Raw genomic sequence first — 23929 nt, 5'->3', positions numbered from 1 at the left:
GACATATGATGATAATGCATAAGAACAAGTATCTTTACAATTTTCAACTCCTCATTGGGGGTTCACGTCTTGCAGGTCCGCATCATCGTTTTGTTATTATTAACTGTCCAAATAATTTTCATCAGTGTCTATCGTTAACGGTAATTGAAAGGCAGAAAGAAGGTTTAGAAAATTGGAAACCTATAGTCGTTAACCGTAGGTTACAGACTGAGGGAAAAAGAGATGACAGAACAAATTTAATAAGTTTAAAAGACCTTCTATTATGATTCATTTCACCATTTTCTTCAACAGTTGTCTGGTTGTAGCTATCTCCAATTGCATCACCATCAAACTGTCATAAAGACCAAACCGAAAAGTATTTATTCTAGTTGCAAAAGGAAAGCATAGCTTTAATACACTAGGAATATAAATTTGTAAATAATTATTGAATAAATGGGAGCATTATGTGTGTTTCGCTAATTTTAGCCCTCAGTATAATGATATTTGAGCAACAATGTAAACACGAGACATTTGACCTTAAGTATGTTATTCCGACAATGTTAGCTGCTGGAGGTGTTTCGGGGTCATTCTCCTGGAAGATGAAGTTGAGCCTCTAATGCCTTAAGAGGAAAGTAGCATTCAAAGTATACACGAGCATGTTTACTGATAAAGCACTGTAGAATGTAGAATGTCTATTGTAATGGATGATGTCTCTTCCAAGACATAATGCAACAATCCACGGATTTTTGCTGTTCAAAAAACTGGTTTAGAGCATATAATAGTTTTATTCGTATTTGTTAGTCAGTATAGTCAAATAATTTTTATATGATTGAGTATTGTCAGGAGGAACACAGTTATTTGTTGTAATTTTCTGTGTACCAGTTGCAGATCAGTGAGTACGAGGAATAAGTAAGAATCGAACAAATGACTTTGCAGTATTTTATCATGTCTATACTACGCCAAATCCAGGTTCTTGTCGTAGTGAAACTGGTAAATCCTAGCATTACTTGGAGTTCCTAAGAAAACGTATTTTCTCTATATAACACATTAACAGCTTTCTAGTTTGTTGTGCGGACCTTGTATAGGTCTTGACAACTCAAACTTTCGTTACACATACTGTATAGTTTAAACATGTAATACACGTTTTCCTAGTATATACTGCATAATTTCTATAGATGAGATCCAGGATTTTTCCTATGACATACATATAGTTTCCATTGATAGTATATCAACCACATGTTTTTGATTCCACAAATACAACACGTGAGTTCTCCTAGCATACGTTGCACAGATCCACTGCTTATGCAATATAGTTTTCATAGTTAATAAAGCATACTTTCTTTTAATATGTTTCTTATAGTTTCAAAATATAAAATACCACACATTTTTCTAAAATATCATACATGTTTTCTGTCAAGCGTATTATGAGTTTCTATTTTTTAACAATGTTACGCAGTTTCTACAACTATTGTACCATAAGTTTTATTGACGTTTTCTATGCGAATTTTTTTGTTTAGTATCCTTAGTTTCCAGTGTGGCGTATACTTACTGTAAAGTTTGATGCTACTTACAAATACACCATTTGTAGATATATATTAATTTATTAAATAATAAGATCTACTTTGTTACATATCCTTCAATTTATCTTGGATTATACGTGTAGCTAAATTTTAAAAATACATACAAAATGTAAACAGGGTAGAAACATACCTTTTTTTTTCACTTTCTTCACACGAGGTCTTAAAAAGATATCACCCTATTTATAACACGACGTTTTCGTGAAAAACTTCAAGCACCTTCAATGGGCGCTGGACATCAAATACCGGCCCACGAGGAGCGCTTGCCCAGTACGGAAATTGAAGGGTAGAGTCCAATCAGCAATAGCGGCGCTAGTGGCGGGCCATCGAGACGAAGGGAAGCATGGAAAACACGCGGGAAATAATATGATTATAGGCGCGCGGGGTTGACAGACGAGGTATAAAAGTACGGGGTTATGAGTGGAATTTCTTCTGTAGATACACAACGACAAGCAGTGAATACAAACCGCAGCATCATCCCTATTAAAACAAAGTTACGGAAATTCCAATAAGTGTGATTTATGGTGACGTGGAAAACAAGGAGCAGCGTGGCCACTCCATATTTTACCGTTGAGAGATAGTATGGTCACTTACGTCGTATCAACAAAGGTTAATAAAATTCTAACCTAATCCACGAGAGTTCTGACTATGTTGATGTAATGTCATATTTTGGAAACTCTTGTTCTTGAGAGAGTATTTTGGAAATTTTAGAGGATATTTGTAGACCTCATATTGCGACCAAACTCACAGGAAGTTTAAGGCTAGATTCTGAAAGCTTCTCTTGATCTATTGCAGGTTTAAACAGTCTTGTGAACTACTACTCCAGCTTGAAAGTTTGGAAGGATCAAAATACATTTTGCAAACGGTTGTTGAGCTTGAATTTGTAAGAAGTGTCGAAATAGTTTTTGACAATTGAAAATCTAGGCCTAGAGGAAAATACTACTGTTCTGAACAAATCAAAATCAGGTCGAACTGTGCGACAAAATTCTATAAGCAACAAGAAAGAATATCCAGAAACTTACTGTTACTGTGACCTGTTGTTATACTTCAGCCATATCCTAGAAAATCTGAGTAATACAGTTGTTATTTTATATCCACAATGATGTTGGCTTTCGTTTTAAAAGGCTAAACACATCACTTCGGTAAAGATTCATAGTGTACTAAACAGTTAGCCTTACGAGAAACTGAACATTACTACTATGGAGCAGTTGGCAGAATTTGTATCCAAATCATTTACCACTGGTGATCGCCCAACTTTGACTACATCTCTCCCTCATCCATGTTTGGCTCCTGTCCATCCTTTTTCAAGTCACCTCTCTCTGCATCCCCCTGGACCAAGAGGACTGAACAGTGTTGTGGACAGACTAATGCTCCCCCATTTGTTTCCCCCAGGGTTTCCCAATCCCCCACTCTTACCACCACTGACCACAACAACAATGATTAGTCCGGCAGTCAGTGGTCGTAGCTGTGGCGATGATGAAGATTCTCGAAATAGAAAAGGTAAGAAAACATGTGTTTTACAGCAGTTATTAAAATAATGTATTATCAATCTAGAACACAGTTCATAGTTTACTCAGAAGTACAGTAGAAATAAAGATAAAACAGTTTGTTGTTTACTCTGAAGCACAGTAGAAATAATGATAAAACTGCACTCTAGAAAATCTGCCAGGAGAACTGATAGAACATAAGTAAGCAATACGAAATCACTATCAAAGAGTAAGAAGTACAAACTGTAATCTTGAGACACATTCCTATTATTTCAGATAAAACAAGCTACACATTGAGAGAAAAACTAAAATATCAACCTGTTAATGAGTACGTAGTTAATTATATATACTTGTGTTTTTAATTATAAAGATTAGAATGTATTGTTTCATTAGTTGGGACTCTACGCTTTTACCAATACTTCCGGCCGCAGTTATCAATCCTTGAAGTGAAACCATGGCATAGCGTTAAGCAAATATAGTTTGTTCATTACAATATAATTCACGAGAACAATACATTCTGTGTGTAGTTAGAACTGATGGGATTCCTGTACACAGTTTTTCATATTTTGTACTAGCCATCTTAATATAATGTGTGGTTGTTTTGATATTGTCTTATATAATCAAGTCATATTGGTAGTCAATGGCTGCGTGTTAAAAATTTCCTGTAGAGTAAACAGTGCAGCTTTTCTCCAACGTTTGATGTGTATTACTCATTTATTTATTTTTATTAAACATCTAACTTAACTAGATAATATCCCATCATCTGCAACTATTCAGTTGTCCTGTACGGGTATGTTATACGATTGTTTCTCAATGTTTGATTCAACGTACTAGCAGACGTATTCAGTGAAAGCACAGCGAGATGTTTATGAAGGTTAATATATCATTTATATGATTCATTTATTGATTTTATAGCAATTGTTTTACCAGTTATGAAAGTAAACAGTTTCTATTTTTGGTCTAAGTGTACCAATAATGATTTAAAGGACTGAGACTGCATGAATACCCCGTGTAAATGAAAAAGGAAGCTGGAGAGATCCCATCAGTATCCCTCGTGACTATCCCCATTGACTGATCTATGTTCAACCCGAATTTTAAAATAAAAGGAACTTTTTATAACACACCTCGAATCACTGTTAACTGAATAAAAACCATATTTAGCAGGTACATATGCAATAGCATAGGAAGAGTTAGAGGACAAACCAAATTATTTTAAATTATAATAGGAGTGGACATTTTATTGTTTAACATTACCATCGTAATTAGATAATACACCGTAATACACAACTGTTTTAATTTAAATAAACTTATTTTGTAGAGCCAGGCTGTACAGCTGGTCCTCAACATTTGAACATTTATATTCATTAGTACTGATATACATTGGACGCTGGAACAGGGAACTGGAACAATATCTGTATATTATAGCATATAATATAAAGTATACAAAAATATCAGAAGATGCAATTTGCCTAATAAGGCTATATGAATACCTGAAATGAGAAATCGCCTTTAAAGAGTATTAAAAACTAGATTTATTACTGCACATCATTGGAAACGAATACATAGGAAAATCAGTGTCTTTTTAACGCATGCTATGTTTTCAAAGACAGGAATTTGCAGGTACAATATAATATAATCTGGCTCCAAAACCACTAAGGCGGTACAAAAATTCTTAGGGTTAAGTGAAATCAAAGATTCACTCAGCTTTCACCTTAGACACAATGTGGCTTTCCAGTTTTAACCTCAAAAAATACAAGTTGGTAAAAAGATATGTGCAATGAGTCTTATTTGTATATATTTGTGTGAGGTATTGCTTTTATTATAATAAATTAGTTGTAAAAATACGTATGTGAATGAAGTATTGTCGAAATAACCAGCTGAGCTGAAATTAGGACATCTAAGTTACTATACCAGAAAGAAACCACGCAGTATAAAACATAGCGGTAGTTAAGAAACAATTGGAAGTTTATTTTATATAAAAATGTTATTGAATCACTATAACGAGGTGGGACATAATAACGTTAACATTAATAACAAAGTAACGGGTTATTGTGGATTTCCATTCATAACTGCTTATTAACCAGTATTTTAATTAAGATTTGCACGAGCTTTACTTATTATGAGTCTACATAAGTTTCACATATTCTTGTTTTATATTAATCTTATGAACAAACTTTTAATTCGATTTCTTTTAGCCTCGTGAAATGTGTTGCTATTGTTTTTTCAGTTTCACGTGAAACTTAACTGTAAACATTTATTGGTTATATATAAGAGAACATAAATATTTTTTATATTAATTGTACGAAAATCTGATCTTTGTGTGTTGTATCTATACGTCTACTCCAGCGAAGCATATGATCCAATAATAAGTTGTATCCATGATATTACATAACAAACAGATTGATAAGAAATTCACATGTTATTAGCTATTAAAGGACCACCCTTCACCAAGTCAGCTAATATACATTATAAGATCTTATATCACGTAAGTGACTTATATCAATTGTGTCTCAGCTACGACACTGTGTATTTCAACTCCATGAGCCCGACGAACTCTGATATTGAACGAAAGAACTCTTCGGGAACGACGTACTACAGATTTAAGTTCATACGCTATCATAAACTTTTTTTATACTGAAAATACGTATTGTCTAGTAAAAAATGATACGATTGTATTATCAGTTTTACTGTCACGACATATCACACCAAGTAACTACTATCCTTTACTTTTGGTGTCCATTTCAACGTGGAAGATAACAGATTATTATAAAGAGAGAGTCTTTCATGTTTATTTGTTTGTTTGTTGTTGAATTTCGCGCAAAGCTATACATGGGCTATCTTTGCTAGCCGTCCCTAATTTAGCAGTGTAATACTAGAGGGAAGGCAGCTAGTCATCACCACCCACCGCCAACTCTTGGGCTACTCTTTTACCAAAGAATAGTGGAATTGACCGTTACATATTAACGATCCCACGGGTGAAAGGGCGAGCATGTTTGGTGTGACTGGAATTCGAATCCGCGACCCTTAGATTACGAGTCAAGCGCCTTAATCACCTGGCCATGCCGGGCCAGCTTTCTTGTTAAATGGTTAGTTCCTAGTAAAATTTCTTAGAAAATCAGCATTCTTACCTGCAAAAGACCACGTTATTAGTTTATCAGTTCCATAATCAAGTAGAGACTATGAACTCGGGGTTCTTATTCAGGTGGGGGGCCCCGCTAGTACAGCAGTATGTCTCCGGATTTACAACGCTAAAATCAGCGGTTCGATTCCCCTCGGTGGGCTGAGCAGATAACCTTTGTGGCTTTGCTAAAAGAAAACACACACTTATTCAGGGATACCCTTTTCTATTGGTTTTCCCTGTTTCACTTAGATCATATTTAATGAACTTGAGACAGTGATTTACTGAGAACGTTATAGCATTCATGGTTCCGTATTCTGTGAATAATAGTTCTGATCTGTTAATATATCTTGCTGTTATTTTGGTTTTTATGTATTATGCATTAGAAACCTGGAAAGAAGATTCCGATTTAGAAGTAGACATACAATCAAAATATTTCCTTTAAATCTACTAACAGACCTACCTGTGCAATGCACGTGAGATATTTAGAAAAGTTTTTTTACTCAAAGTACGTTAGATTGAAAGTATATACGGATAAAATTATTCGTGTTCACTAAATCTGATTATTTAAATAACAATTTTATTTTCTTTTTTAGTTTTTAAATAAAAAATGTTTAATAACACATGATATAAAAACATCTCACCTGATATAAGTGTGTCTATCTTTAAAAGATATATACATATAAGCAATGTGTGAAAAAGAAATCCCTCCAATGATTGACATGGTCTAAAAAGTAAATGGAGTTGTAGAATTAATGTTTTACTAGTTATGAACGTAAATAGTATTTCTGCTTTTATTCTACAAATGCCAGTAATAATTGAAAATACACAGAACGTATATAAACCCATGTAATGAAAGATGAAACTGGAAAAAAAATCCCACCAGTACCTGGTACCCCTCATTGGCACCCCCTCCGACTGATCTATATTTAGCCAGCACTGAAGTTATGAACTCTGTGCATATAACTGAAAGATAAATTTCTGACACATCTCGAATAATCCTGGTTAATTAAACTACATTTAAAGGTCCAAATAGAAAAGTGTAGGAAGAATTGAAGGACAAAAACATTTTTTTAAATAGTAGTAGGATTACAATTTTTTTCCTTTTTGAGTTTCAGAAAGTTTATTTAATAGATATGTTACTTATGAAATACATATGAGATTATTCAGATTATAACCCATTTAACTGATACAAGTATTTTTACAACCTAAAAAGCAATATTCCTTGCTATAAACGTACTGATCACATTTCCTCATCTTAAATTTCGAAGCTAATAATAACAGATTATCTATATCCATTCTTCTATTGTACACAACCAGGTCTAATTGTACACATTTTGATCACAAACATATCAAGTTGTAGGTGAAATACTGTGAATATAATGATAGACAACACATCGACAGCACGTCACTACCAATTCATTGTAGGCCGTTTTCCGGCTATTTTTCCTACCACCAGACAGCCAGACGTGGGGAATTAATATCCGCTAATATGCAAACGTCGAGAAAACCGAAGTGGAAACCAAATCAAGGATGGCAGCTGAAGATGAGGATGATTTCCGGGAGCCTGCTATTATACCAAAAAGCGGGCTCGAATTTGCCCAAGGGCCTAAAGCGCCTGTATCGATGTGAAAAATTGACAACACTTGATGTCAAGCGGACTTAAATGCAAGCTGCTTGCTTTAAAACATGCAATGTGATTTGTCAAATATCGACTAAAGCTGTAAGCTGAATTTGCCTTCCAGCGTTCTTGTTTTTTTATAAAAGGAAGCTAGAAGTGAGAACAGAGACAAAGACATCAATGTTTTTACATCTACTTTTTTAGTCAAATTGCCTTTTTTTGTTTTGTTTCTGTGAGTAAAGCCATGATTGAATACCAAAGTTACTTGAATAAGATAAAACTAGAGATCTCTAGCTAGAGTTGAAGAACAAAGCAGGAATTTCGTTGTATACTGTTGAAATCACATATGTATGTAGAACACACATTAAAAAGACTGGGATATATAGAAATTATAGCACTCTTTGATATTCATATACAGTCAAATACTACACAGTCATAATTGTTAAAAACGTCTATTGAAAACAGTTCCAGGATCGGTTACGATACTATAATACATGATGCCAGTGTTTTATTTAATTTCTTATAGATACATTAGTTCAACATGAAACCAGCTCACATATTTTAAAATAAAGTGGACAACAAAAATAACATTATTCTTTATTATATTCATTCTGAGTTCCTGATAAAATTCGAGGAACTTATTCTTTCGAAACAATCTCTTATAACACTAAAACCATAGCACCTCTTAACAAGTATATATTTAACAAGCCGAAAACGTTTTAACGAGAGATATATAAACATTTAGAAACACCAAGTATCTTATAACGTAATAAGACGTGCCATTATATCAGTTAAAGTTAGAGCCGCTCATTTGCTTCATAAACTGTTTTAAATAATTTCCCAATGTTACATTAACAACCAAAACCATATTTCTATTTATGTTCCACATAAGTATATAAACAAAAAGTGTGTTAACACACACGTGTTAACCACGAGAGAACTTTAAGTTTATTCAGATTAAACATTCACATACTCTTAATATTTTCCCTTCTAAAGAGTATAATATGAAACACAATAAGTTTAAATTAGCAAGAAAATACATTATATGAACAAAGAGAACTGTAATTTTGAATTGTAATCGCTGTTATTAACTGATGTTGGATGATGTTAGAGAATTTTTACTCAATGTGAAGACAGACGAATCTCTACATTTTGGATCTTAAGCACTAGATGTTTAATCAATGTAAAAGAAAATAACAAATTTTAAAGGAAAAAGCCTCTGCCTTTTCGATCTCAAACACCAGATGTTTAATGCATATAATATAATACAATAACCTCTACAAGGAGGAAGCTCTACCTCTTGGGTCTTAAACAGAATCTACTCTTAAACCAGATCTCGGAGTCTAAGTAGTGCAATATTATTGGCGTCATATTTCGTTTCAATTACAGTTTGAAATATCTATTTATCCATTTGTTAAAAATGATAATATTATTAAATAATCCATACAAGTTATTAGAATAATTTTGAAAAAATACGTTTAATTAATCAATTAGATTGTAAACGTATTTAATAAAAATTGTAACTTACTTGTTTGTTTGTAACTAAGCGCAAAGATACACCATGGGCTATATGTACTCTAGCCACGACGAGTATCGAAACATGATGTCTAGTGTTGTAAGTCCTCAGACATACCGATGTAATCCCGATGGGTGGGAGGGAGTAACTTACTGGTAATTTTGATCCAAACATTGATCGATATCTAAATCATCTACAAAACTGAAAATATTTTCGATACTTAAAATTTTATGTAAAAATTGAGCAGATAAAGAAAACTCAGCAGTACTGATATCCGACTTACTAAAATTTTGGCAGAATTAAATATTTAAGATATCTCATTCATCAAATAACATTGATAGAGAATTGTTAAAAATACTCTTAATTCGATAATTACTTGGTAAAATTATTTTAAAATAATATTCGATTCCTTAATAAAGGTGGCCCGGCATGGCCAAGCGTGTTAAGGTGTTCGACTCGTAATCCGAGGGTCGCGGGTTCGAATCCCGGTCGCGCCAAACATGCTCGCCCTATAAGCCGTGGGGGCGTTATAATGTGACGGTCAATCCCACTATTCGTTGCTTAAAGAGTAGCCCAAGAGTTGGCGGTGGGTGGTGATGACTAGCTGTCTTCCCTCTAGTATTACACTGCTAAATTAGGGACGGGTAGCGCAGAGAGCCCTTGTGTAGCTTTGCGCGAAATTCAAAACAAACAAACAATTCCTCAATAAAGTGTGTAAGAATGTTGATAATACCAAGATTATTAAACTAAGTAATAATAGTAACACCTGATTTCATCAGTAAGGACGAGAATTAATTGTGTTTCATCTATGTGGTAGATGGTACTTTCATCGTTTTAAAGATTGGTAGGAATATTTAAGTTAGATAATTAATTACGCTTATCCTTAAATCTAGACTATGAAATAGTCCTTGTACTATGAATAACATTCGAAATGGAACATAAGTTTAGCCACTTATGTGATTTTGGGGAGATATTTTATTTATAACGAAGATACGATGTAGCTAATTTTAGTGTGTCAAGTCAGGCGATGAACTAGCCATACTTATCACTTAAGACGTCTGTGGTTTAAATGGTACTAATCGCTCCCAGGAGTCTTGTCGGATTTGACTTTCAATATAACGTACTTATAACCACTTTATCCAGGGATCAGTAATTGGATTGGACGAATATTACTGCTTATATAATAGTTTACACTTCAATCAACTGATGAATAACATGTAGTGGACAGAACGACGTAGAAATAAACTAATATAATTTAGAACCTACAATGTATTTTTGTTTGTATGCTACGGTTACTATCATCTTCCTCAAGCATTCTTATTTTCCATGCACAGAATATATAACTTTTAAAAGGTATTATTTTGCAAAATAAGGAAAATACCAATAACTCTTTCTAGGGAAAGACTGGAAATAGCACCTTCTTAAACTTATTTACGTTTAATTACATAGTCATAACTATTTAATATTAGTGACTGTTGTTTCTTTATAAACTGTCACGAATAAACGCAAATATATGTAAATAAATTGGACCCATTTACCACAACGACGGAGAAGTTTAGTTTCGTCATTGAAAAATGATTCAAGAGGTTTTCACAATTCCACAGAATCTCCTTCTTCGGCCAGATCAACTCCATCCTCACCATCGGAGAGAAAAAGTGATAAGAAGCCATCAGCATCTGGCCATAAGAAAACTAAGACAACATCTGATGAACACGAAGAAAAGTCTGAGGATGACAGCAATCCTAATTTATCAGAAGAAAACTTTAAACCAGAAGAGAAGAAAGAAGTTGACAATAACAAATCTAACACCCAGTCGCCGGCGCCTTCTGTGGATACCACCAACTCCCATTCCTCCAAGACAGCCAAACAGCGCCGTTCCAGAACTAACTTCACCTTAGAGCAGCTGAATGAATTGGAGAGACTATTTGATGAAACTCACTACCCTGATGCTTTCATGAGAGAAGAGTTGTCCCAGCGGTTAGGGCTCTCAGAAGCTCGAGTTCAGGTACGTGTTTATGTTATCTGTACTTTATCAAATCGTGTCAAGTAACAAAAATATAAATATATCTGATTGGCTTTGGAGGAGTTCCACCAATACTTGTGTATTTTGTTTGCTTGTTTTGCACTTTCAATGTAACTAGCTATTCTTAAACAAGAAACTGCAAGCAAGAAAAGTAGTTCTAATTTGAACATAGTCTGTTTCACATTTAGCTGACATGTTCCTCTACGTACAATAAAGTTTCTGTGTTACGTACGTTATATTCATGACAAATCCTTTTATTGTGATCCAAGGACTGTTTGTATAAATAGCCTCTTTCAACAAAAGCATTATGTATCAAGACGAAAACTCTGCTACTAGGAAAAAAGGCCTATAGCACTTTTAAAAAAAGCATGATGTATCAGGCAGAAATACTGCCAGTACGAACAAAGGCCTCTTTAGCACTTAAATCGTTCTTATATTTATAGTACAAACAAACTTAGCATGATGAACTTTTATCAAAATCTCTGATGGACCCAATCTCACAGATCTCCTATATCCAAAGGTTTGTTTGATAATTAATAAAAGCTTTGATTTATCCAGTGGAAAAGATATCTGGTATAAAGCATTCTCTTACTCTTATCCCCCTCGGTGGACTCAGCAGATAGCCTGACGTGGTTTTGCAATAAAAAAAAACACACACACTTACTCTTACCAAATATTTGTTGTAAACATACTTAGCGTTATCAAAAGATGTCGTTTTCAAAAAAAAATAAAAATGAAGAGTTATTATAAATAAGGGCTTGTTTTACTCTTATCACAATTTTGATGTAAATTCAATTAGTATAAACAAGGGTCTGTCTTACTCTAATGAAACTTTTGTTGTAAACATATTTACAATAAACAAGGTCTGTCTCACTCTTATCACAAGTTTGTTGTAAACAGATCGTTTGAACAAAGGATGTGACTGTGTCACTCTTATTGGAAATTTGTTGTAAACAGAGTTAGTACGAATAACGGTCTGTCCCACCCTCATTAAAAGGTTTTGTAAACAGGTTTACTATAAACAAGGGCCTGCCTTACTTTTATCATAATTTATTTGTAAGCGTAATTAATGTAAACAATGGTCTGTCTCACATTTAATGAAAATTTAAACCTTATACGTAATCAGTTGCTGAATGGATAGCTGTTATTCTAACAGAACGAAACTTCCTAAACACATCCAAAACCATCAGCAGTTTAACAGTTTATTTAAGTCACAACTTTTAGAAAACTTGGAACGTTCCAGAACAAGTTTTAGATGACATTATAGCGACTGTATGTTTTTGTAGCCTTTGTGAAATTCTAAATCTAATTAACATAATACCAGTATACAGCAAAGAATACTAACGCCTTGAGACTTGTGTAATCCAGAGTTATTGATAAGAGACGTAAAACAATGAAGCTCATGTAACTATAACTTTCTAAAACAAAACAATAGATAAGTCCGTTAAACTTAGTAAAGAAATCATCCACAATAAAGAATAAAACGACTTGTTTAGATGTAAACAAAATCTCAAACCTACAAAGTTTCCGCGAAAAATTTATTGCAAAAAAACTTAAATTTGTTAAAAATACTTTATATTATAGGGAAAAAAAACGTGCATTTTTTTGTCAACAAGCTCCGTTTAAACGAACGAACTAGCCTGAAAGCTGTACAGTCTTCTGGTGGCTAACATAATCAACTCGAAGAATAGTGTATTTTATGTTTTTAGTATTGAGCGATGGGAAGGAGAAGAGATTAGATTTTCCCAAACTTTATTTTGAACAAAAAGTTTTTTGTGCGTCTAAAGTATTTACAACTGGTATTAAAAAAGTAGATCTCGTTTGAGCTATAGCTTGGTTAGGAATATGTCTTATTAAAATATATGTAATTTTAACTGTAAAAAAATATGAAAATTTCTATACTTTGACTTGATAAATTGGCCAAAGTATTTATTTCAGTGCTTTTGATCGTTCTCTGGAACTTTCATTTTTCATCTTGACTCTTCGTAATTTCTACTATATTTTCTAGCGAATTTCACAAGATATAAATGATGTTTGAGGGGAGGAAAAGTTTAAAAAATCATACTATAATTTGTACTAAGTAAAACACTTTAGATATTCAGAGAGTTAAATTAACTTTCATAATTCTCTCTATGTAAAGTGTACATCTTTAACACTCCCTGACATTATTATGGTAAGATCGTACGCATTATCTTGATTATAAAAACCCTTCGTCCTGTAAAACGTATATTGTACAATTTACAACGTAACGAGGGAGACGGTATTATTACGTTGCGCTTGTCATCGCCTGTTGGGAGAGAGAAAGCACTAGGGGTAAACTAGCTTGTCAATTAACTCTGGCTTTTATACAGATTAAATCGTTGTTTCCCTAATGCTTCTTTTAAGGAGACTGGCCCTTTTCATTTGGCCAACTTAATTGGTTCGAAAGGTCAGCGAAGAGCATGGAGTGATAGGCAGCACGCGCATCCCGACAATACCTAGCGGCCCGTCACTCCTTCCGATATGCTCGTAAATCCACAGAAAAACCCACGGACACTTCTTATTCGCGCGGCAGCTGTTTATACGATCTGTTTATTTGACTATAACTAAAGCTCTAACGATGACAAGCTACCAGCACAGAGTTTACACATCTTTTAGAGCACCTCACTGAGCTACAAAAGCCCACTTAATACCACTAATTTATCTAATCATGAAAATAGACTCCAGGGTTATATGGTAGAATAACGTAAGATTATCACTTAACCGATTCACTATAGTGACATCATCGTAAGGTTCTTTAAACTCTGTTTCGTGAAGACTTCGAATAATTGGCAAATTTAATTATGCGAATAATATTACTCTCTCAATATTCTTTATTAACATAAACATTTGTTGACCCGCAACTTTTTCTTTAGCACTAATACTGCATCATATTCTTTATAATTAGACCAGTTTTTATATACCAGTAAATTTAAGAATATGCACATGAGTAGACGAATCATGAAGTAGCTTCATAATTACGAATAAAGCTATGATGGCATAAAATTTGCAAGACAGCAAATATTACATTATACTTACATATCAGTAGAAATAGACCAGTCTTTTATATTATTAAGTTCGTTAATATAGCATGATAATAACAGAAAAAACATGATCAAACCAGTCTTAATATTCTGATTACAGATGAATCTGAGAAGCTCAGCTTTCATATAACATTATGATAACAGAAAAATACGATCAAACCAGTCTTAATATTCTGATTACAGACGAACCTAAGAAGCTCAGCTTTCATACACTGTTATAACAATAGAAAGATATGAGTATTGAGTCTCCTTGTCATGGTTAAAGATGGGTTTGAAAAGATTCGACTTGATTTAACATGTTAAGAAACTGACTTGAGTAGACGAGCCACAATGTATCTTTGCGTTTACAAATGATAAGATCATATTTTATATAACGTTGTAATTATAGATAATATATTTCGTGAAAACAATGAGTAGTTTTATCACTATAACTAAGGACTTCTCCGGGTTATTATGCTTACATAATTATGTACATAAGCCATTAAATATTAGAATATATTTGTTTATACTGCAAAAGCAATTACATTTGCTTCTGTTGAGACAAACGACCAATTTGTCAACGATTTTGATGTTGGCTCAAAACTTTATCTTTGACTTGAATCAATCTCTCCAAAGAGGAAGGACATTTTAGATTTTCAAAACTCTTTTTTTAGGTTCGTGCAGTTTTTTAATTCGAAACAAATAGAAGTTCGAAAGATGTGTTCCTTACCGAATCAACTCGGCATAGCCAGGTGATTAAGGCATTCGACACGTAATCCTAGAGTCGCGGGTTCGAATCCCCATCACACTAAACATGCTCGCCCTTTCGGCCGTGGGGGCGTTATAATCCCACAATTCGTTGATAAAATAGTAGCCCAAGAGTTGGCAGTGAGTGATGATGGATAGCTGTCTTCTCTCTAGCCTTACACTGCTAAATTAGGGACGGCTGGCGCAGATAATCCTCGTGTAGCTTTGCGCGAAATTCAAAAGAAACCAAACCTTACCGAATATACCTTAAAAAAAAACACATTTGATGTAAATAAAAGTTGAATTAAAATTTACTTAGTCAAAATTGGACATAAACAATATAAATTTATGTATTGTTCTGACAAACAGGAGAAATGTTGGGTCTTATTGACTTCCTTAACATGTTTTATCAGATTTGGTTTTAACTTCTAGACCCAGAATATTAGAAACTGTACAAGGTGTGAACAACTTGTACTAGCACAAAAACATGTGAATATCTCATTATTAAGAGTATTGCATTTGCTTCGTAGTTGCTGGATTAAATGGAGTAAAATATAAAAATTGAAAAGAAATATATCTATTCATGATAAAACTCCTATTATCTTCATATAAAGCACGTGACTAAAGTGATAGACAAGATGAAATCTGTTACTTTCACCTCACAGTCGCATCCGAACTACGTATTAAAAATTTGTGTAAACACCTCTTTTTTGGTTTGATTTATTTCAATTTTAATTAATCAGTTTTATTACTTGTGATTTACTTTTCGCATTTCAAATAATACTGGCTTTGTTGAAAACCTCGTGTTTTTTTTAAAGGCTGTCATTTATGTCATTACAATCTAACATTTTAATGCATGTCCGAAAATTATGGAATAACATTACCCGGTAAAGTTCATTTGTCGTTTTCTAAAAGAGTACATTATTGTTTTGTAATTTTTGGTTAAACGAACAACTCCCTAAAGTTGAAGTTCTCTATGCGTATTTTTCGTAAGAAGTCAAACTCTGCCCTCCTACGTGTAAACCCAATCATCCTGCCATATATTGATTTTGTGCATGGAAGTTTTACAGATAGGATTTAGCGTTTAAGCTAAAATATTAAAAAAAAAAACATTTGTTAGTGTTGTGTGAAGATTTGTCACCCTTTTGTCCAGCGGATTACGTGAATAAACAAATGTTCTCAACAGTGAAAAGATAATCAGCCATGAACAGGAACATGTATGCTTCGTATTATGAACAACAGAATAAGTTTCGCTGTCTCAGGGAGGCCTACTTTACATCCAGATAGATAACCTTCGTCTTGCTTATGTAGCTGTATTTTATAAAATGATTTAATATAATGAAGAAGATTTTCCAAACTTAACCAATCATGCAAACGCACTGACAAGAAAACCCCTCCCTCTGTATGCGTCACCCGCGTTAGAAGACGACAGCGTGCAAACGGGATAAAAGAAACGAATGAAAGTTGCTATCGCTAATATCATTAAGACAACGAGTCTGGAAGCCTGATGCGGGGTCCTGGGGGGCGAATGAATTAAATTAGAGAAGCAGTATTTTGTCTAAGTCTGCACAAAGCTCGAGGATTTACATAATTCCAGACTAAACGGTCTAGTGCAATCTATTCATTACCAAATTGCCGTTTAACAAGATTGAATTTATCAGTAATAAGTGGCCTCGCTAATGCAATCGTGTTGATGAAAGAAAATGCGGATATTTCCACAGAGTCATTAAGTCTGGGCTGGATAAGGACATGATTAATAACCGCCTCTGTGCGTCCATAATAAACTTCTCCTTACATCCTTATTTGACGCTTGTAGTGTTGGAATGGTCCCCGCGAGACCGCGTGCTACGTGAGGCGAGTGTTCACTAACGTGTGCTTGTCAACACTTTTGTTTACGACACAGGCATCGACACAGTTACGTGAGTTGACACTTCTAATGATAATTATTACTTTTCCTTTGTACAGGTTTGGTTTCAAAACAGAAGAGCCAAGTGCCGTAAGCACGAGAGCCAAGTGCAGAAAAGTAAGTGCATACTTACTTGTCTCTTTAGTCAAGTCTCATGTAAGTAACATTTTACCTAACATCTTCATGACTGATGGAAATGACCACATAATTTACTTGAAAGGTGCTGTTTTATTACGATCAGCTTAACAAATACATTATTTTATACAGTTCCCTCGTAAATTGAATCATGTGTGATAAGGAAAATAGTTGTTAGAAAAGTTAAAATTAAAGATTTTTTTCAAATAGATTGGGTAGAAAAATCTTAAATTACGATTTTAAAATTTCTTATTGTGCTTCAAAAAGAAATCTCTAAATACTGGAGAAAATATAATAATAGAACAATAATTATTCTTATACAAAGTAGATTTTTAGGTCAAACTACTCGATTCAAAACAAAGTTAAAATGAAATAAAGGACCTTAAGTGGGACAGTTACTTCACATCAGCTCTGAAAACATTCATTTTAGGAAGAAAAAGTATCACGTTTTCTGACAGAAACATTATCCCTCGTTTGCAAGTTCACTAATTACTTTAGTCAAACCAGTGTGTTAGATTAAATGTAATTACTGTTTACAGTTATATCAGATTAATCTGCTCTTTCTGAGAAAAACAACGATAATAATACAAAAAAAAAAACAGAAAATGTTACACGAACTTGGTAAATCTAAGCGCACGACTTTGTTATGAGTCTTTAAAAAGACACTGGTTTGGTTTGAATTTCGCACAAAGTTGCTTGAGAGCTACCTGAGTTAGCCCTTCCTAATTTTGGCAGTGATAGACACACTAATAGAAAGTAGCTAGTCAACAACATCCTCCGCCAACTCTTGGGCTACTGTTTTACCAATGAACAGAGGGATTGAAAGTCACACGCACATTAAACAAGTTAAGAAAATTTAGTGTACTTCAATATACCTATTACTCAAATTCGTTCTTCAAGAAAGCTGACAACCGGTTACGTCGTATTAGCAGGCAATGAATAGGTTTGAATTAATTAAAGACATTTAAGGGTAAATTCTGAAGATTATCTGATTTTTTTATTATTTCTTCAGCAGGTTTTATCTAGTAACTACAACGAGGTTGAGTATTTTCATTTAATATTACCAATTATATAAAACATTTCTTCATAACTTAGCACTTTAAAAGTACTTTCAGTAGATATTACAAAGCTGTATACTATTTTCAGTAGATATTACTAAGATGTATATATATATATATATATACATACCACCCTGAATAAACGTAAATATATGTACTACTATCACTAGATGTTACCAGGATATAGACACTAATGTCAGTAAAGGCTACCAGATTATATACTACTTTCAGTAAATGTTACAAATATATACATATGTACTACTATCACTAGATGTTACCAGGATATATTTACTGTCAGTAAATGTTACCAGATTATATTCTACTTTGTTATAAGGTTATGTATATACACTTCTTTGAGTACGTACCAGGATATAGAGAGTACTGTTAGTAAATGATATCATGTTATATACTACTTTTAGCAAGAATTGAGAAGTTAATATTCCTTTTGAGGATGGGTAACCATTTTATTTATTGCAAAACAAACACTGCTAATTGGAAAAATAATTTTTTGCTCTTAAAATAATGACATACGTTAGCTGGCAGAGAAAAAAAGACAGGTGAAGTGTCCTAAATTATTAGCACATTGATTTTGAGATAAATTGATATGCATATCCTTGTCACTTTTTTATATAAAATGGAACTGATATCATTACATTTATTATATTATTAACAGAAATAATTTAATATATACAACGAGAACGACTAGTCGTAAAATTAACAAACACTTATTAATAAATTACTGTAATGTAAAGCTCATATAAGTTCAAGAATTAATTTTTCCTAATTGGGTAAGATCACATGAAACTATATTTCATAGAATTACCAGTTGTTCTTCTAATTTAATTCAAAATTATCCATAGTGACAACGCTGACAGACGTGAACACACTCATCTAATTATGTTACAAATAAGCAAAATTCTGTCAAAATAATTTTGTTTGAATAATAAATGGTACTGTAAATTATAGATCTCTAAACTAAGAATGTTTCCTAGTACAAATAAATGAAATTAATATAATAAGTAGGTACTGGTTTTCAGTTGAATTTTTCTGTATTAACAAATGATTCAGACGTATTAAAAAATAAAACATATACAGTTCACAGAATGACAACAAACACATTGCACCGATTAGTGTGCATTAAATACTGCTGTCGAAAAACGTGTGCTAATTTGATTCTTATCTAATACCAAAACAGGTTTATTATCTCAAAACTAATAAAATTTCAAAGAAATCTATCTTGAGTCTCACTCTTTCCACGTGAGTTAAAATATAAACAGAAATAACTACTTTAGTCACATTTAGTTTATACAGGTAGCTGAACATAAAGTAAACAATATCTCATCATCAGCTTATTATAAGATCATTGTTCTCTAAAGCTCTTTAAATTCTAGTTGATTGATTCGCTTAACTTGTGATTTTACTTGGAACAAAAATTAACCAGAAATAGACTTCTTAACCTCCGAGGTATTGCGGTTTCTTCAGTTCAATTTCAGATTAATAAAGTAGTTAATCAAAACTGCAATGAACTGCCAGTTTGAAATGGCAGTTACCCACTCTCACTTGAAACTATAAAAAATTTGAAATTTCTCTGGTTTCATTAGTTAACATAACGTGAGGATAAATGACAAAACTTCTATGAATGTCACGTGAAATTGAATTATAACTTAAAAGAACTACATTTAATTAATTAGTAAATATTAGCTAACGCTAGTCCACAGAACATCAATTTACTCATCAATGAATTTTATGAGAAAGGAACTTAAAAGCGTTAGACATTCCTCTTAATAAATAGTGAGATATATATGGAATTAACCCACATGTCATTCATATCTATGTTTAACTACTACACCATTCTTCCCCCAAGTGGCTCAGCGATAAATCTGCTGGCTTGAGACGATAAAACCGGGGTTTCGATACCCGTGACGAACAGCACATAGATAGCCCATTTTATAACTTTGTGATTAACAACAACTAACCTAAGTGCTACTATACGCAGGATGTTAGCAAGCAGTTAATAAGGAGCTAATATTTTATAATGTAGTTAATAATAAAAATTATCTATGTTCAGAAACTGCTTTAAAGAACTTATAACCTAACATATGTTTTAGAGATTAAATAGAAGGCACTGTGAAGACATTTGTCGCCTTCTATTTAACCGTGTAGAACATAAACTCCTTTTCTGTTACTTTCTTAAAATTTACACCTATTATAAGTTCATGGTTCATCAGTATTCGCTAGTCAAGGAAAGGACAAAACACGTTACAACGATAATTTTAAACAACCATGAACTCCACAAAGTTTTATTAACACGACTAAAATCTTACTGTTTTTATAAAGTGACTTCCCAAAGAAACAACATGGCAAAATAGTGGTCTTTAGTGGAATAGCTTGAGTTGAAGATTATTTGATGTTTATGTTTAAAATAGATATTAGATAATGCTCGTCATATGTGCTTAATAGTTTCGATTATATGAATATATTTCTGTATGTATATGTATATATATACCCCATCCCATAAATAACAATCAATTTTATCAATGTGTACGTCTTTAGCAGAAAATTAAAATGTGTCCAGTTATGAACATTTCAGATGGGAACTTCACAAACGCGTCATCATAAGAAAAATGAAAACCTCAAAACGTGCCTGACTTTTTTTTTCTGCTATTTTGAAATTGCACGTTTGTCTGGGTAAACTACTTCATACAGATTAAACAACTTTTAAAGTATTTTATCTTTGACCAGTGTACTTAAAACAAGATGATGGCAACATATCATATTGTAAATATATATATATTTTACATTGATATCTAACACAGAGAAACACATCATACTAGAATTTTATAAATGAGTTTCATTTTTCATATGGCTGTCGTGAGAAATAATGTAGCAAACGTCCAAACTCATATTTTTAATATGAATTTTGAATTAACGAAATTTTTTCTGTACATAAGACTTTATGAATCCGATTAGAATTATCATACGTTTTCTTTCCATATAATAGCAGTCATATTATTAATTTCTTGTATTTTAATTTTGTATGCTTATTTTAGTTTTATATGTTTATCAGTTTTAAGTTTAATCAGCTAAAGATAACTTAGACATTTTTTTATTTTTACTTTTCAGATTTACTGATGGCAGCTAGTACACCTATCGAATCATCTCGGATTGCACCCTATATTAACGTCAGCAGTACGCCACCTAGGCTGCCACAAGAACGCTACCTGGTGCCAACTACTCATTATCTGCCTTACGCAGATCCTGCCTTTTTAGCAGCTGCTCATCAGTATTCTGTAGCTGCCGCTGCTGCAGCACAGGTTGCACACGGCACACAAGTTGCACATGGCACACTCCCCCATCCAAGTTTCTTCTTCTATCCTTCTCCCACTCACCCCTTTAGTCTATCAACTCTCATGGCTGCCGACAGGTTAACCAACAAAAATACAAGTATTGCAGATCTCAGGTTAAAAGCACAGAAACACACGGCTGCTCTAGGTCTTTAAGCTCTCGTTATTCGTGCCAAAAAATTAATATCATTCAAAAGATAGATGTCCTTGTTTATTATAACGTGAGATGTATTAGCAATAACTGATAAAAAATAACCTATTGAAACAATTCACGACATATATTACTGACCATCGTGGACTGCGTATGGACATAAAACATAAGTAAAACTTGTGTAAAGAAATAATTATTCCAAACCAGTTTAATATAAAGTTTGTTTTGCTTCTATAGAAGGCACAAGAAACGTAGATTCTCAAGAATTCTACATGCTATTAACAAGTGTTGAGTCTACATAACTAATAATTAAGATGAAAGAATGTTCACATATGTTACATTTTTTATTTCATATTTGTCAGTTGGTATCTTGAGCAAATTCTTAGAACGAAATACCTGTGATTTCATATGATCATGCTATACTGGAAGTAAAATGTTATATATTATACTGTAAAGCATTTTCTTTGTTTGCTCTATACTATATTTCTTCTTTATTACGAACCCTCACATCTCCCTGTAATGTTGTACTGTATATTTTCTGTATAAATTAGTAGAATAGTCATACCGGTGTCAGATTATGTTTTCGTCAACTTTAGCATACTAATAAAATATTCTTATATTTCTTCTAACTAGTGCCAAATTATGTTCTCGTCACCATTAACATGCAAGTAAATAATTCTTACATCTTGTAACTAGTGTCAGGTTATTTTATTGTCAAAAATAGCATGTTAGTAAAAATATATTACAATTCTTGTAACTAGTATCAAATTATCTCCTTGTCAACATTCAATTGCAAGTAAATAATTTTCACAATACTTGTAACTCGTATGAGATTGTGTTATTGTTAATAATAACATGCTAATAAAAAATTCTTACAGTTTTTGTAAATAGTAACAAATTATGTTTCGACGTTAACTTGCAAAAGATTTTTTATAATTCTTGTAAATAGTGTCAGGTTATGTCCTCGTCAACAATAATATGCTAATAAAAAAATCTTAATTTTTTAAACTAGTGACAGTTAACATTCAAGTAAACTATTATTGCAGTTTTTGTAACTAGTGTAAGATTATGTCTTGTCAACACCCTGTTAATAAAAATTATTACAGCTCTTGTAACAATATATGTTGTCTAATTGTTATCTTATTCAATAAGACGTTATTAAAGAGTTATTACGGTTCTTCAAACTACCGTTAAATTATATCCATGTCAACAGTAACATGTTGAATTCATACAGCTCTTATAACGAGTACCAGGTTAGGTTCCCGCTGACATTAACGTATAAGTAAACAATTCTTATACTTCTTGGAACTAGTAACAGATTATGTCCTCGTCAACAATAACATGTTAATAAAAAATCCATGCCATTCTGATAAGCAGTATTAGACTATGTCCATGCCAACAATAAAACGCATGTAAAGAATTATTATAATTTCTAGAAATAACTTCATCTTACATCCTCGTCAACAATAACATGTTAATAAAAAATCCATGCCATTCTGATAAGCAGTATTAGACTATGCCCATGCCAACAATAAAACGCATGTAAAGAATTATTATAATTTCTGGAAATAACTTCATCTTACATCCTCGTCAACATTAAGACGTTAATAAAGAATTCATATTACTCTGTCAACCAGTGTCAGATTATGCCCCTACGAACATTAAGATACAAATACAGAATTCTTGTAATTCTTGAAAATAGTATCAGATTATGTCCATAAGGCATGTTTGCTGATTTAAAAAAATAGGTGACAATAGACATCTTAACGGCCATTAAAAAATTCACATTTCAATTTTTTAGATCTTATAATAATAAAAAATGCAGAGACCCTCTTCTGCACAAAAAAAGCGTATTTCCTTTGAAATGCTATAATAACCACAGCATTTTATCTTACGAGACAGATAATAATAAAAAAGATTATTATAAGAAAGTGCGTTATAATACTATAATTTTCCATTATAGGAGCATTTGATTATCATATCGTTTGTTTGATCCCTGTATCAGGTTGTTATTATTAAGTTGCGAAGTACCGTTTACGAAATATAAGCCCTTAGTTCCTGATAAACTCTCTCTATCTTTGAATAATAAAAACATTACCAGCTGTTGTTAAAAATATTTTTGAGTTAAATAAATGAAAATTGAATTTCTAGCAATATACAACAGAATAGCGTAATAAATATTAATAAACAGCATGTGAATTTCTTAAACTATCAACTATGAAATAG

At 32.8% G+C, this 23929-nt stretch overlaps 1 protein-coding gene across 1 annotated transcript; it reads left to right on the top strand.

Annotated features, from left to right (window-relative positions):
* The first annotated feature begins 1894 nt into the window (after positions 1–1894).
* On the top strand, positions 1895–22523 carry LOC143227151 (uncharacterized). Its single transcript, XM_076458661.1, has 4 exons — positions 1895–3056; positions 10903–11303; positions 17075–17132; positions 21332–22523. The coding sequence occupies exons 1-4, from the start codon at positions 2756–2758 to the stop codon at positions 21706–21708; spliced, it is 1137 nt and encodes a 378-aa protein (XP_076314776.1). The 5' UTR covers positions 1895–2755; the 3' UTR covers positions 21709–22523.
* Positions 22524–23929: the final 1406 nt, after the last annotated feature.

Source organism: Tachypleus tridentatus, chromosome 9 (assembly GCF_004210375.1).
Source record: "Tachypleus tridentatus isolate NWPU-2018 chromosome 9, ASM421037v1, whole genome shotgun sequence".
Classification (NCBI taxonomy): domain Eukaryota; kingdom Metazoa; phylum Arthropoda; class Merostomata; order Xiphosura; family Limulidae; genus Tachypleus; species Tachypleus tridentatus.
This window is presented reverse-complemented; position numbering and strand designations above follow the sequence as displayed.